This window comes from Pungitius pungitius, chromosome 15 (assembly GCF_949316345.1).
Source record: "Pungitius pungitius chromosome 15, fPunPun2.1, whole genome shotgun sequence".
NCBI lineage: Eukaryota > Metazoa > Chordata > Actinopteri > Perciformes > Gasterosteidae > Pungitius > Pungitius pungitius.
In genome coordinates, this window is record NC_084914.1 from 19,184,277 (window position 1) to 19,201,119 (window position 16,843).

General features: G+C 44.4%; 1 protein-coding gene across 3 annotated transcripts; it reads left to right on the forward strand.

Annotated features, from left to right (window-relative positions):
* Positions 1–7,228: 7,228 nt before the first annotated feature.
* On the forward strand, positions 7,229–16,428 carry LOC119209323 (uncharacterized). Of its 3 annotated transcripts, none has more exons than XM_037458568.2 (7): positions 7,229–7,375; positions 9,595–10,623; positions 11,120–11,334; positions 11,661–11,867; positions 12,329–12,903; positions 13,074–13,165; positions 13,504–16,428. In XM_037458568.2, the coding sequence occupies exons 1-7, from the start codon at positions 7,244–7,246 to the stop codon at positions 13,510–13,512; spliced, it is 2,259 nt and encodes a 752-aa protein (XP_037314465.2). In that variant the 5' UTR covers positions 7,229–7,243; the 3' UTR covers positions 13,513–16,428. The 3 variants fall into 3 exon arrangements, with proteins under 3 accessions (XP_037314465.2, XP_037314464.2, XP_037314463.2); XM_037458567.2 differs by having other exon boundaries at positions 13,672–16,428; XM_037458566.2 differs by having other exon boundaries at positions 13,702–16,428.
* Positions 16,429–16,843: the final 415 nt, after the last annotated feature.

The following is a 16,843-nucleotide window of genomic DNA, read 5'->3' on the forward strand; positions in this document are numbered from 1 at the left end:
TTTCTGATATATTTTATGTAGCTTAAGCGCAAGTTCAGTCAGGAAGACAACCAGTCTGACTCTGTTCGCCTCCTTTGCAATTACTCTATCAGCTGATTGGAGGCGGGCACATTTTAGTAACCAATCAGATTCTACACACGGTTTCCTTAAGCCAATCACGTTGTCGTTGTCAATCTTTAAAAGTGTTCTCCTCTCTGTTGGCTGTCAGCTGTCATTTCAGCGTGTAGCTGAAGCGACCCTCCTCCACCCCAGTCACCTCCAGTTGGCATCAGCGTTGTTCCTGGTTCGTCATCAGGTTGCTGCTATTGTTTACACCACCTCCACCAGTGTCTGGACTCCAGGGGGATTGGGCTTATTGGACCTCACTATCCCTGCCTTCGGGGATAGTACTTCGTGATGGAGTCCAATCGCCAAAGACCTTGCACAATTCATATTTTATGCTTGTGGAATAAATTATTGTATTACTATTAAACGAGTCTCTCCTGATTGAAATACATTCAGACTTATTGATGCGGTGATGAGTTGCACCCTAATGACCATTTGAAATAGTTCAAGTTTAAGATTGCTTCAAAAAGTTTTATGATCTGTTGTTTCATTGAAGGTCTTGTTAAAAAATTATTTCGATTTTTAAGAGCTGCTCTACCAAACAAACAGCTGTAACCATTAGCAACCAACTCCTTGAGATCAGAGCTGCGCTGCGCATTCACTTTGGAATAGTAACCATATTTGGAATAACAGGTTGTGTGACAAGCTGGGGACGAACATCAGACATTTTACAAACACAATGATTAAACAAGAAACAGCTATAAAACAGGTTTTTCTGTCACAAACACTGTTACTTTATGCTTTGAATTGTTGGAATTTAAAGCGTCCGCCATGTGAGGAGTCAGTGGGGCTGGAGGTTAATGCTCCTGTAGGCCCCAAAACAAGCAGCCTTCACAGAATGTACACCTGTCCCAGAATGAAAAGCCATATCAGGATGTTCCAATAGTTCAGCCATCGAGTTCTAAAAGTGCTCCAATAGTAGGCACACACTGGCACACAGAACAGGGGGAGAGGAACTCTTTCTTTCTGCTGCAGTACCAGTTTTATTACTCACTTTGGTTCAAGGGTTCTTGATAGAAGTAGACTTTTTCTTTATATGTCCTGTTATATATTTTTTGCATGGACCTCCTGTATTTAGGCTTTCGTAATTGTTTCTTTTTGTTGCAAGGGCCATAATTGAAAAAAATGTATACTTAAATGTTTTAATGTCTGTCACTGAGCCACTCAAACTCCTTCTCATTCATTTGTACATTTGTAAATCATGCTTCATGCCCTGTGCTAAGTGGGGTTTTTTCAACTTCATGACAAAATAGCAGCTGGAAAGCGTCTAAGGAATGTACCTCTTTCATCTCATCCCTTTCCTCAGCCGATGAAGAAGAGAGTAACGAATGGACCCAAGAGCAGAGCTCCCAACCTTTGTTGATGACGACAGGTCACAGTTGAATCCAGGGACACATCAATACGGGAGATCCGGGGACAGGCAGTAGTTCGTAGTCAGGAGGCGGCGGCAGGTCGATGCACGGAGATTCACTGGTTCTACTGGTTCTACTGGGACTTAGGGGCAGAGAAGCGTCCCTCCAACACCTCACAACCGGCCCGCTGCGTCGGGCTGCCCTCATAGGGCTCTCTCTCTCACAGGTGTTCTGAACTCCAGTGATTGGCTCCGGAGGAGTAGATGATGATGATGATATTATGTTTACATGAAGCCTCAGCTTTGAATGGACTGTAATATTAAGTGAATATGGATCGGTCAGGTCAATGAGGGATTTCAGATGGAGCCAGTAGAGAGTCACGTAACTCCTTCAATGCAGATTGGTTACATCAAACTCTGCTCGGTCAGAAAAGCTGCTTCCAGGTGCACATTATGTATGTCTCCCATTGCCTCCCATTTTCTACAGAAAAGGTTGAAGCAAGGTAAAGTACAGAGACTCATCTCAGCGTCTTTGCAGTGCTGCTGTTATATTCCTTTGGTACCAGCAGAGAGGGTTGTTGCATCACTTATGGATTCTTTTTGTGCGTGTTCGTTATAGTGCACAACGCAGCTATCCATCCGTCCCCAGGCTGCTACGTGTTCTTATGTTGTCTTTTCACCAAGTCCAATTCCTTGTCTGTCTGACATATTTTGGTAATGAATGTTCCTGGTTGAATCCAATCTGACTCACACAGGTAATGCTTTTACCTTCAGGAGAGGATGCAATGGTTCCTTAGTGTCACAGGCTGTTTGAGGCCTGTCTGCCTCTTTAATCCACAGTAGATATTCAAACAAGAACTCAGAAGGCCGAAGTGGACAAAATGCAAACTCAACACAGAAAGAGTTTTAGCCACCGGAAAGAAGCCACTTGTAAGTGTGTGCAACATTTAGAATAATTTTCCCTGCTTGCCATCACACGGCCTTTTCCAGGGACCTGAAGCTGTTATATCAATGTAGTTATTTTATTTGTATTACCGTCCAGGAGATAAATCAACCTGGGTCCACTGGGGGCTGTGACTGACATCAGGCAGTAGGTGTGCATTCAAATGAAGTCCTGACATTGATTGTAATGGTGGTTTCCTGGCTGCAGGGGCGTGTTTCTAGAGATGCACCCATCTGCCCCCAGCCATGGTACAAGGCCTCTACTAGTGATCAATATTACGCAATATGTTATCTATCGCTTTTAAAGTCACTCTAAGTAACTTTTAAACAACCTGAAAAAGCATATGGGCTTTCCTGTCCTTCGGGGAGTCCCCACAAAAATATTTTTCACCAAAAACTCCAGTTTATTCTCCTTTGTAATTATATACAAAACTCTGTAACAACAACCCAGCTGTTAATTGAAGTATTTTGCTAGTAATTCTTGTTCAGAAGAAATACTGTTTTTATACTGCTTTCTTAAATGACATTTATCAGCATACACATTTTTGTTATTAAATATCCAGCTCACTATGGATATATAAAGGTGTATATCCATAGTAACAATTTAAGGATTTTCTTTGAATTTGAAGGTAAATCATTTTAGGTCACTTTAATAACCTGGTGATTCCCACCCTGAGTGCTGAGTACCGTAGACTTCAGACACACTTCAGTTAAAGCTTGCAAAAGAACATTGTCAAGAAATGTGAGTGATCCTTTTGTGCCGTTTTATACCCTGACAGACACACATCCTGACATTGAGTTGCATTGTTTTGTATCAATCAGCTCGCTTCTATTGCCTCCTCCTTTGAGCAGAATGCTTGGAGCTTTTATCTGGTTTTCGGGTCAGCGCCCTCTAGTCGTTATGTAGATAGAGACAATTCCATCTTAATCACACAGCAGTAACGTCACACAGCCAAACAGCAGCTACACAACACCATTCATTCCTGTACAGATATAACTATACAGTATATAAGTATTCCCCAGCACTTACATGAATGCAATGTTCAGTCTTTTCAATACTACAAACAGCGTTAACTATAAATCCTAGATCTTATGACATGTATGCTCATTTGTTTCATGATAATTCATCTATTTGTTTGTTTATTATGTGACCAGTGGCTTGTTGTCATTCTGAATGATTAAAGTACAGCTGGCGTGACATCACATTGCACCGTACAGCAGTACATCCCCTAACGACCCGAGGTGTGAAGCACTGGGTCATCACAAACCCCAGGTTCCCCGTGTTGTGCTGCAGGCGTCACATGCACATCTCACTAAGCAGGAAGAGAGCGAGCGCGTAGGAGGTTACCAAGTGGAGCTTCTGTGCAAAACATTAAATACAACAGCCCACTAATCCCCTGAAAGGTTGGATAAGACAGTCGCAGATGACAGATGTGCTTCCCTCGTGTGTGTGTGTGTGTGTGTGCGTGCATGAGAGCGAGATGTTCTGTGTTTTCCTGCCTCCGTCCTATAATAAGTGTGTCAGTGCGAGATTGTGAGGCTGAACATTTGAGTGTCGCAAATACCGCTAAAGCTGCTGTGTTGTGATTGGCTGCTGCCCACACACACTCAATATGCACCCCGCTGGCCCTGAGATGTGAGGGAGGGAGGGAGGGAGGGAGGGAGGGAGGGAGGGAGGGTGATATAAAGGGTAAAGACAGGAATAATACAAGAGAGCTACAGCGGTTTAGGAATAGAAAGCCAGCTCCCAGTGATCCCAGTGATCCCAGTGATCCCAGTGGATGTCACACCACTTGAAGCGCTGGAGCAGCAGGTAAGACGCCACAGCTCTCCTCCTTATGCTCTACTATGAAGCTTTGCTGGGGCCTCTGAAGCCCAGTAAACGGATAGGAATCAATGAGTGATGTGTTGTGTGCTTAACCCTTCTGAGAATATGTGTTGTGTTCATCGAGGTGCTCATTATGGAAAAGTCTTTTTATTTCATCCTATAAGAATATTTGTCTAACCTAACCCTAAGGGCAAAACTTCTGCCATGTGAGAGCTGCAGTTTGTCTGGGACTGTTCACGTTTATGACGTTTATGTTGAAGCTCCCAAATCAAACACGACCCCTCCTCATCCTGTTGACCCACCTGAGAAATGACATCATTTAACATCCGGTGTTTCAAGTCTGGTTTTCACTCCGGGAGAAAGCTCCTTGATGCCGTTCTGTTTAATAATCCTTATTAAAGATGTAGAGAATGATGTTCCCACACGCTTACATTTCTTCCATATATATTTATATGTTATGTGCAATATTCAGTAATGAATTGCAAAGTAGCATATTGCACACTTTTACACACTACAAACACAGGGGATTCATGTGAAAACAGTTCTATTAGTTCTATCTATTAATGAATAATCGATCCGTCTATCAATAACCTGTTTGTTCAGTAGCCTGTGTCCCTGTCAGTGAGCACCGGGCACACAGCTGGGATTCACAGTGCAGGGACTTTTTACTCCATGTTTGTACCTGATTTACTTTGCAGAATCTCAACAGAAACACACTTTCATTTATACACGTCATTAATAACTTTGGTTCTATCCCCCGCACGGTTTGAACTGAAATAGTCCATGTAGGAGACATCTATATCGCTACATTGTTTCAGGGTTGTGATTTTGTAGCCTCATATTTGATCAAAATGAACATTGTTCAGTCCAGAATGCATTGTGGGAAATATGTTCACACTGAGGGACAGACAAGCAGAGAGACATTTAGTAACTTTTGTCTATGATTAACATTGAGTTTGATCCATGTATCATTATGAGAAGATGACAGCATGTGATACAAAGTGGGATGCTTCTACCCCACGGCGTAAAAACACGCATCATGTTGCCCCATATGTGGATTGATCGTGGAATACACTGTTGATGTTCTGTGTGTGTGAGTGAGTGAGTGTGTGTGTGTGTGTGTGTGTGTGGGATGGAGCTGGCAGCACACTGTCATCTGACTGTGACCTTGTACTTCATCTACTAGTCAAGCGAAAAGCGTGTAATGATTTTAAAAAATCCAATTGAGACATTTGAACACGTCACATAGAAGTAGGATTACAACCACATATGGCTGATTAAAAAGGGAATCCCATCAAGTCAGTGACCTCCAGTGACATGATGCGTGGGCACACACTATTCACAGCACATAGTCACGTCCTTCATATTTGGATTATATTATATTTTGATTATTGTACAATATTCATTTATTTCTGAAAATCTCTATGATTTTCTCTTCTTCTTCTCTTTTCAGACCTCAGTCATAAATCTATTCTTACTTTAACTATTGTCTTTTCTGTCTTTCAGCAGACTGTACTTTTATAGCAACCATCAACAATGAAGCTTGTCTTGTGTTGTGTCACTCGTCTCGATGAATAAACCCAGTGACACAGTATATTTCAGTATATACCAGGTTCTGACCCAGGCACAGGGTTGTCCTGCTGACAGTATGTAGCATTACGGTCATGTACACAATAAAAGGTAATTATTCTTCGAGGGTTAGGGGCACATCGTTATTACAGATGACTTCCCACGAGTGACGTGTCCCTCTCGTCCTGTTCATCTGTCTGGATCCCTCGCTCTAATCTGTAGGCCTCATGCAGGGCGGCTCTGTGTGTGTGTGTGTGTGTGTGCTGCCAGATGTGATCTGGTGCACAGTCACTGGAACCTTCTGTCACACGCACAGACACACAAATGACGTAACAGCCAGTCGATGTTCAAGGTCCTGAGTCAAACTGTGTACGCAGTGTGCTTAGATTTCATCCACCATGCAGGGAAGATTTTTAGTTCAAGCAGACTATTTCATTTGGATTTTGAAAGATAAAATGATAGTTTGGGATAAGAAAAGTGTCTTTGGTACGTCACACGACTGCACAAGGCCACGTCATTAGATTTAAGTCCACCTTTCCTTACTCACTCCAAGACTTTGATTACAACAAAGGATCTCTGTTGATGGACTCTGGGTCATGGAAACGTTTGTGTTCCTGACCTCAGTTTAGACATCAAACTATTGAACAATTCAAGGCACACCCGGAAGTAAAAAAAACACGTTTTCTCATCTTAGTGTTTCAGAACTAATGAAGAGACCCGTGTGTGGTCAGGAACGACAGACAGATGGCTATTGGATCCTGTTTGACCCGCGCTGTGCATTTCACATTATTGTATGAGGCTGGATTCCAATTGTCAAAAAAACGATCCCCTTAGATTTGAGTGAATGCGACTCCACTTCCCCTGAGCTATGTAGGTATGAGGCCACCTGAGACGTATCTGAGATGCCTTCATGTGTCGTTACAAGAGTCACGCAGACGACGGTTCAAAGTATTACTTCATTAAAAAGTCTGCAACATAAATGAGTTACTCAGGCCATGAAGGGCTGAATAATAAGGAATGATCTCATTTCAAAGAGAGACACTTACACTTCAGGGTCAGCACAGGTCGTGGGGTTATTCTTTTATTCTTTAAAAGGAGCAGCTGGATCAAGAGATGATGAGAGCACGTTGTGTGAGTGGAGAGAGCTCACACAAAACGGATTAAGCAACGAATGTATGACGTAGTGGGACTAAAGTAATGTCTCTCACGTTGAAAAATAAAATAATGGTCCCATCGGCGACACCGGAAGGGGCGGGACCCTTCTTCTCTAGTCCTGAAATACTGGTCCATTTAGTGAGAGAGATGAACACAGTCTGCCAATACCGATTCATCTCTTGTGCTCTAGTTCACCGGCGCAGGTCGATACATCCTTCCTCCCTCCCTCTCTTCATCACTCGCACACGCACACACGGACACTCACGCGCGCGCGCGCAGCAGCCGCGTGCCGCATGCGTCCGTCCTCGCGCCGGCGGGTGGCCGCCTGGCGGCTCGCGCTGCCGTCGGGGGGCGGCGGGGAGCAGTGCGCGCGGCGCGGCCGCTTGGAGATGATCTCGTTCTGGCTGCTGTGCTGGAAGCTGTTGGTAGGTGACCCTCTTTCCCACCCGTCCCGTCTCTAGGTCCCGGGAGCCTGTGTGCGCGAGCGTGTGGCTTCGCCCGAGCTGCGATCGAATCTCCGCGTGCGCTCATCGGTCCCGGCTTCATACCAGAGCCTCGGTTTGAGAGACGGACGCGTTGTAGAGAGCAGGATGGGGGGGAATGCATATGGACCAGGATAGAATGGAACCTACATGGTACCTTCTCTTGTGTGCCTCACACGGCCTGTGGTCCTCCCATCACAGGAGGCGTCTCCAGCTGTGCATGGGGCCAACGAGAGCTGCGAACTAGCTTTCATATATATATATATATTTGTGTCTAAGTTGTGTCGTCATAGAGGTCCAGGGTCAAACGGGCAGTGATTGGAGCTGCTGAGCAACTCAAACTCTCTGATCCTTCCTCACACATAGACACTTCTGAGAAGAAGGGTCTATATTTAGAATCCTTTGACTGAATGAAGACAGAAGCATCTGTGCTTCATTAAATCTCCTATTAATCCTCCCAGTCAATATCTGCTCATCAGCATCGGAGCCTTCACCCCTGTAACGCTAAACTGTGGATGATTATTATTCAGTTTTATACATGAGTATGATAATGGAAACCAGAGGCATGTTGTGGAGGTTACATGAGAAGGAGAAATATAAGTATGTGTCATTTAGTATTGGATATAACTTTCAGTTTATTGCCATCAGGTTTCTTTTTAATCATCACCTGAATCGTTTCTGAGCCACAACATATTGTCTAATTTAAAGTTTACTGTAACCATTTAACCAACCATCAGCCCATCGAGTCCTATAAATCAAGCTGAATCCTTGCCAATCAGATCAGATTATTCTCTCCAATGTTTTATAGATGTAGAAGTGCCTTATAGATAACATTATTATTATTATCATTTGAAGACGTGGGATAAACTTCAAACGAAATACCTATTGAGCATAATTCTGTCTGTGTGTGTGTGTGTGTGTGTGTGTGTGTGTGTGTGTGTGTGTGTCACTGAAGCAGAGGTGTTAGAAATCTTTTCACAGCGTCTTGGGCACGTTTTATGGGTGTTGTTTTTATTCATATTATTAGGTTAGCAAGGATATACAGCAAAATGATCTTTTTGTAGTTTTTAAACTTCCTCAATAAAAGTATATTTAATGCAGCTACAGACAGCCATGGAAGATATTCAGATAATAGAATATATCACGCAGTGACATATTGTTATATACAATTAGGTAATCTAAATTGTTACTAACATTCACATTATAATTTAAAGTCAGATAAAACTCACTTAAATATAACAATTTCTTAAATCTTAAATGTTTTTGTGCACGCGCATGTCCACCCAGTTAGTGAACAATTGGCGATATTCATTCATGTTTTTCTCTCTGTGATTTATACTGTTATCATGTGATTATTCATAGATATTTTATCTATTGACCGATCTGAAAACATGGAAGTGATGTATTGATATCGAGATGTGAGTGGAATATTTAGGGACATAGTGAGGGAATGAGAACTGACTACAGCTACACTTGGTGTTACCATGGCAGCACCTCTCGCCTGTCACCAGCACATGCCTGGAACAACAGACCATAATAATCTGCCTACCCACTCACAGCCAACGCAATGGCACCATGGTAACAACATGAAGGCCTGAGTTATACGCACTGCTGTATTCAGCTGTGTGTTTATATGTCATTTCATCTAAAGGGTCCGATAGTGGTTGGATGAACACTTTGTCCCTGGCTGAGATTAGCTTGTCTACTTTGTAGAGCGTGGCCAGAACATGATGCTAACCCCTTAGCTTCCATCAGAAAGTGGAAACATCATCCAGAAGTCTGATATCCGGATGTAGCAAGTAGAAACTCTGTGATGCAAGGAAAAGTATTAGATATTAGTAATATCATTAGTTATTATGAGTACTGTTGGAAGGTAGAGAAGGAATAGAGAGTTCACTGCATATTTATTATCAAAGCTAATGATGCCTACTGGTTTTTGTTCAAAGCATCCTAATGTGTTTCAAATATATACTGTTATTTATGCACAATAACCTTTAAGTTATGCCATGGCCAGGCAGTTGTCTTAGCAGTGTCTGTCTGGCCCATTCAGAAGCATTGAGTATATTCCTAAATAAATCTTCCACGCAATAATTTGATGAATAACATTGACACATTAAGAATGCATTAGTATTGTTTCAATATAAAAGTATTTGTGTCCACAGAGAGCCACAGCTGGGCTAAGGAGGCCTCCAGCCGAGCTAACGGATGGTAACCCAGACAACGGTAACCCAGACAACGGTAACCCAGACAACGACTCCCCCCGTCCAACACAGCCATCAGATCCAGTCACCATGGAGAGCAGTTCATCCCCACCGCCAACACACACTGGGAGTGAATCCTTGGTCATTTTGGGAAACCAGGAAGTGGAGGAGCTCCATTACACAGAGGTCCATGGGCTGAAGCAACCAATCGGGGACGAGCAGGAAGAAGAAGAAGATGATGCAGGAAAAGAAAGTGTAATCAGGGATGCAGATGAGTGTGATTATCTTGTTTTTACAATAGGAGAGCGAAATGGGAACGACAAAGGAGGTGAAAGTGGACAGGACACAGGTAGAGGAGGAGATAAGGTAGATGATGGAGAACGAGGGGAAACAGAAGGAAAGGAAGAAGGAAGTGGAGCTACAGTGAGGGAAGATGGAGGAAGAGGAGGTGCAAAAGAAGAGGATGAATGCATAGGAGAGACAGTGGGCGAGATGAGTTCTGATGCTCCGTCAGAGCTCCTCTTCATCTCTGGCAGCCCGGAGCGTCCTTCATCCCCAGAGCCCCCGATGGTCATCTCACATCCTTCAGAGCAGCCCATGGAGGCCATGTTGCAAGAGGCCTTTGGTCACAACATCGGCGAAAGAGAAGACCTTAGTGACATTCACCACAGAGGCTTCCCCCAAGCTGAGCTGGCTAGTGTGTACTCGCACAGCGACGCAGCTGACGACCAATGGGCTAGCTTTGCACGCTGTGATGTCACCAACCAGAAAGAAGCGGGAGGAGAAATTGACAACACCATCTGTGAAGGAGAGAGCAAGGAAGAGGAGAGAGGAGGCGCTGATAAGGAGAGAGGGGACGAACAGTTAGAGGCAGAAGAAGAGGAGGGGGCGAGGGGGAGCAGACACAGGGATGATGAAGAGCAGATGACGTCCAGGAGAGATCTATGTCCACGCCCACCTTCTGCCAGCTCCACAGAGCCGGACAGAAAGGTAGGACCTCAGCCCTGTCATTAGCATTGAGGTGATGATCTTATTTGTCATGTCCAGCAGCTATTGGAGGATTATAAGAGCCGGAGTCTGGCCCCGCATATCTTATGAACAGGTTATGAAAGGGTTATGGAAAATACACATTTTACTAGTGTGACCTGTATGTGGAGCTGAGCAATAAGTGGGTTTATACATATGATACATGAATAGGATCAACTTTAGAATTAGGGTATTGCTTAAAATATGCGTCTTTTCTCCATAGTTTCAGTTCTTAAATAAATAGCTGTAAACCCTGTTGTATCTGTCTGTGTCACAGCGAGAGACGGGTGGATAACATGTAACCCGTGGCCGGCTCCATGACCCACTTGATGACCCAAAAGCATCTCTTTTCTTTACATCTACAGCTCGTAGCCCACCGGTCAAACAGCCCCCCCCCCCCTCCATCAGGTCTCTGTCGATGTTCAAATGATTCTCTGGGTCTGTGTTGGTCGTCACTCAGGCTCCTGTGGATCTCTGTGTCCAAGAAGAGACCCCCAGTGGAAACGTCTCCACTGAGCATGTGGACTTTCTGTTGGCCCGACAGCAGTGGAGGAAGATGGAGGAGGAGGTCAAAGGTCAGCCAATCCCCAAACCGGGCCTCAGAGCTCAGGGGAGCTTCCAGGGCACCCACAGCTCGCTGTACCCCCCCACTCGCAGCCCCCGACTCAAACACAGGTGGGAAACATGGCAGCTAATCACCGTTTCACTGGTCTGTTTTGATACTGCAGTGGTTCCTCCAATATGGGGGTGGGTCGCTTTTTTTCCTTTAAATCTTTCTGGATTTAGTTCTCTGGTTTGACCCCAGAGAACTAAATAGTATATGGGGGTCTTTGTATAGTCCACATTCTGTATCTCATTTTGTTACTGGAGTATACAAACACACCTGTTATAACTATAAGCATCATGTTTTTATATTTAACATCCAGGTCAACAATCACTGTACAAACGTTAGCTTGAGCTTTATCTTAACTCAAGTTGGGTTTCCTCCTGTCCGGTCAAAGGGAGGTGCACCCTGCAGGGCCGGGGGAGCCCACCCTGTCCTCCACCCTGTCCTCCACCCTGTCCTCCACCCTGTCCCCCGGCTCGGAGGACTCGGGCCTGGAGGAGCCAGAGAGCGCAGTGGAGAGAGAGATCCGCCGGACTCTGGAGAGGGAGGAATGCCACCGCAGAGAGAGGGGGGGGGTCACACAGGGCCTCACTGTACCCAGGTACCCCAACATGAACACAATCACAATCTGCTTTACTCGCCATGTGTGCGACACAATATTGGAATACACACAATGGCTGTGGAATGGGAGTGCTGGTGGTAGTGGTGGGGGTCTGACGGCCTGAGGCTGGGGGTGTGGGCATACACTGCTCTGTAGCCTCAGAGGAGAGGTTGTGTCCGAAATGATGATTGAGAGGCTGGACGTGTTGTTGTTGGTGTGTTCCTCTCTTACCTCACTGTCATAACCACAGTGTGTCCTCTTACTGGCTCCCTTCTTCAGGGACATCTGTTTTCCAGTTTTCCAGAACCAGGTACCTAGTGCTCTCCATGAATCAGGCCGTACCGAGCAGCATGTCTTCACTTGTCTGCCCTGGAGGTTTTTTATTGAGGGTCCAGTAAAGCTGTTCTCTGTGACGGGGTAAACTCGTCTCACATGCTTCTCTTTGTCTTGTTCTGTTGCAGAGCCTCGGGCGGCACCACTGGGCAGACCGGACGATCTCCCCCCAGACCTCCAGCGTGCCGCACCCCTACACTGTCCATTTCCTCATCCCCTTCTTGTTCCTCTTCCCTTCCGCGATCTGTCTACCATGAGATGACGGCCAATAATGTCATCATCTTGGAGCCCGACTGCTCCAGCTCCACCTCCAGAAACCTCTCCTTACTCTCCTCCGCCATCGGGGGCCTCTCCGATTGGCCACTTAGCCAGGATGCTGTGCCCTCCGCCAACGTCATCGTTGTTGAGACCTCTAATGTCATCATTCGCAGCGCTTCCGAATTCTGTCTAAGCTCCGCCCCCGTGTCCACGGAAACGCAGGAGAGCACCTTCTCGTCCAATCCGTTCTTTAAGCTGCGCTCCATCAGCAGCCAATCACTGGTGGAGCAAGAGATCCGCATGGTGAGGCAGAGGGAGGAGGAGTGGAGGAGGCAGCGGGAGGAGATGTGGAGGAGGAGGAGGGAGGAGGAGTGGAGGAGAGGGAGAGAGAGGTACGACACTGTGCTGGTGTCTCCTGGCCTGAGCGATAACATCAGTTACAACGGTACGCATTCAGTATCAGGACCAGTTACTGCTGGCATTAAGTCAGCGTGCTCAGTCCAATACCAGTAGGATTCACATCTAACACCAGTTAATGCCTTACTGGTAGGATGACAAGTCCATATTGAGTTACAATGTAATGAGACTATTTTTTCCCCTTGGTATTTATTCCAGTGCCAGAGGTCCTAGATAGGTGTGTGTCCTCTCCTTCGTCCCCCTCCAGGACTCGCAAAATGGAAAGATCCAGCATGTCTTGTGACCACAAGGTTTGCTTACACACACACACACACACACACACACACACACACACACACATTGAGTTACAAATGCAGTTAAAATAACACATTTCAGCTCTCTCCTTTGGCTCTGCTCAGTGTCCACCACCTACTGAGAAACAGTCTGTACTGATCTATTGATTTGCTGGATATTGGAGATGGTATTACAGTACACACACACTTTCCTGTATCAGTACACGCCATGAAAATCACGAGTTCATTTTTTAATTTGGACTTTTTCAATTTCTATGATGGATAATTGATTTCTTCCTCTACTCGTTCATTCATTTGTTATGTTTATTAATTGTGAACTTTGATTTATTAATCAGTTGAACTGATTAATGATGAAATCCTTTACATTTGATCAAATACATTCATTATTCATTTTGTCATCTAAGCATCGCTCTTTTCTATTCATGCATCTAATGATTCCTCCACCTATCCCGTCCTTTCTATTCACCATCTGCCCTATAATCCATCCACTCAACATGCTCCAGTGGCTCAGCTGAATCTCCCCCTCCCTCCAGTTCCCCTCATCCCTCTCTCTGATGCCGAGGCGACCCAACGCCATGGCGCAGCGATGGGAGGCCTCCCTATTAGCCAATCAGAAGAAGGAGTGAGAAACAACCACAGAGGCCCTTTCTTAATATGCGTCCTTGAGTGGACTTTTGTTCTCGTGGATCAGTCGCGGCCCGAGTTCTGATCCAATTCTAAAGTCCGCATCTGGCCGAGAACGGTCATAATACCCGGATGTGACTCGCCCCGCCCATTTTACCCAGAATGCATCGGAGCAGGCTCCTCTGTTCTTGTGAGAGCCAAATATCCCAGAATGCATTTCACCTCAGCAACAGGCAACAACGACAGAGGAAAATAAACAACTTTATGTCGAAGTTTTTAAATACTACTTTATTTAAGTAACGTGATGTAATTTCATGACTGAAGTTAGTTGTTAAAGCAGCTTGTGTTGTTACAGTCTGCTCCGTGGATGGAGATGTGAGGTGTAGCTAACGGCTCCTCCTCATCTGACTGTATAACAACTCTGATCTGATCCGATATTTTGCCTAATTTTATGACTGATTATATATATTTAATGACCAATATAATATATACCATTTCTAATTGTAAATAAAAATGAAACAAAAGCTTGTTAATAGTAAAATACTCAACAGTCAAGAACTATATTAAAACGTATTAGCAAGACCAGCTGACGTCATCAAGTCAGCCGCTGTTCCAATAGCGGAAATGAGCGTTCTCCGTTCTCCAGAACCCGTGAGTCAGGGCTCCAGAACCCGTGAGTCAGGACTCCAGAACCCGTGAGTCAGGGCTCCTGAGTCCGTCTCCCAGTAGTGACATCCTACGCCTCTGTTAGACTTGATGTACATTTTAGAAACACATGTCAAAACCTGTGGTAATTTGGTTTTAGATCATTATAAATGATGGCATTAGTACAAACCAGATATGCATTGATTTTATGACGATGAGAACATTCTTGGCAGTTGCATTTTAATTTTAGATACAGTATGAATTTAGTCTCTATATATTTTTGATGTGATGCACAGTATACGGCGTATATTCTACAATATTGCAGCTGCGTAGAGGTTTGAGAAGTGACATTCAAAAATGATTTAACATGTTGTGTTCTTTACAAATGTCAATTCATAGCAGTTAAAGGTGCCAACCCAGACTGAAAATATTCTTGCCTTAAGCCACACACAGAAAAAGACAAAAAATGAATTTGTTTTAGCGCCCTACTTGGCCTCTGATTGGCTGCTCATGGTGGCCTCTGATTGGCGGGTCGCTCGGCTTTAGCTGTGAGATGATGAAAGATGCTGCAGCCACAGGGACGGCGCCGGTGGGCTCAATGCTTGCTAGCCTCCTGCTAACAGAGCTGTAAATAACCACGGTATTAAAAAATGAAACAACTAACTAGTATTCACATGCCTTTAACATGGCAGCCCAAAGGTTTTATGCGTGGTGCACACTGTTTTTATTGCTATTTCCTGTCTGTGGCTGTGATGTTCAAGCAATATAACTGAAGCACTTCTAAAACAATCACAGATTTTAATCCAGTCTAGTGAAGACTTTTACATATTTTATTCCTAAAAAGAGAATTATTTTCTTGAATTTGCGCTGCACATATTTATGAATTGAGACATGCTTATGAATCCTTAAAGCTTTTATTTCTAAAAGGTTTATAATGTAACGTGTCAGAATGGCTGCATGAACTGGAGGTCTGCAATGTTTTCTAGATGAATCTGTGGAGTGTGTGTGCATGATAATAATAATAATAATAGAAATCCATACTCCGTATTTCAGCTTGCTTATTTTGGCTAATGTAGCTGCAGAAGGAGCTCACATGGTTCCTGATGAACTCAACTCCACTTGGCTGTGCATTATAGGTGCGTTCAGCTCAGAAATGAGAGACTTCACCTGCCATGTTGCAAATAATACCGTCAGTTTGAATGAATATATTTTGCTTGTGTTCTGAGCATCGATGGGATGTAAAAATGTGTTGCAGAATTCACTCTCCACCCGCTAATAAAGTGCATTTGAGCTGTGAGTCCCTGTGCAGCCTGAAGTTGTGTCCAAACTTCTGACTACAATCTCTACTTTCTGCCATCCATTTGGGGGGGGTTTGGTTGTTCTTGAAATGTGCTGTATTGGATGTGGAAGAGATGTTGGTCCCGGTGCGTCCCCTCCTCATGGCTGTGAAGGTCCTCATTCTGTGAGATGATGTGGAGTCAGGAGGCTTCAGCCATCAGTCCGGATGCTGTTCGTGTCCCCATCTCACCACACAGGTCACAGTGGGAAGCCATCAGTAAATGGTGCATTGTTACATTGTTTCGCTATTATTTTCACACAAATCTTGTTGTTCAGGGCCCATATTTAACATATTTATGAAAGATATTGTTTGTGTTAGGAAACAAAAACGTTGTTTGCCTGGTTTCATGGTGTTTCTGCGTTAGATGTGCTCTATGAAGGCACATAGCCTACCAGCCTACCTGGTCTGGATCCTTTACAACTCTAGTTTTAAGAAGGATGTGCATTTGGTGGTGTTCACTTGGTGAATACGCCGTGTGACAGAATATTTCGTATTGCTCATAGAAACAACTTTTCCTCACGAACCGAGCATCATTTATTCAGGTTCTGTTCATTTCTCCGTTTATTCGCCTTGCGCTTCATTCATTCATTGTTGCCAAATGAAAGGTCTTGTGATGACATCTTCAATAAAACGTAACTTCTGAAACCTGCAATGTGGTCACGGCCTGTTTCTCCTTCAGCAACATGTTGGCCGTCAGACACCAACGAATGTACTTTAAAGATGTATTTTACAAAAGGTAAGTAATCCTGACTTCAGCACAGAGATAAGATCCTGAATGCAACACCACCATATAGAGATGTGTAAAGCTTTATAGAGTCACTCTATAATCCTCTGAATATAGAGGCAGCTGGGCACGTTATCACTGTAACCAGTATGTTATTTCGGTGTTCTCTGACTGGAACGACCCTCATATCCTCAGTGTCGCTGAGGAGGCCTGTGAGCTGCTCACTTCGCAGTGATGGTGCCATTTGATAAAAGGGATTAGTCTCACATTTCATTTACTATATATTATGCAGTGAAGGTAACTTTGATCATTTTCTCCATTTCCAATTGCTGACTAAACCAAA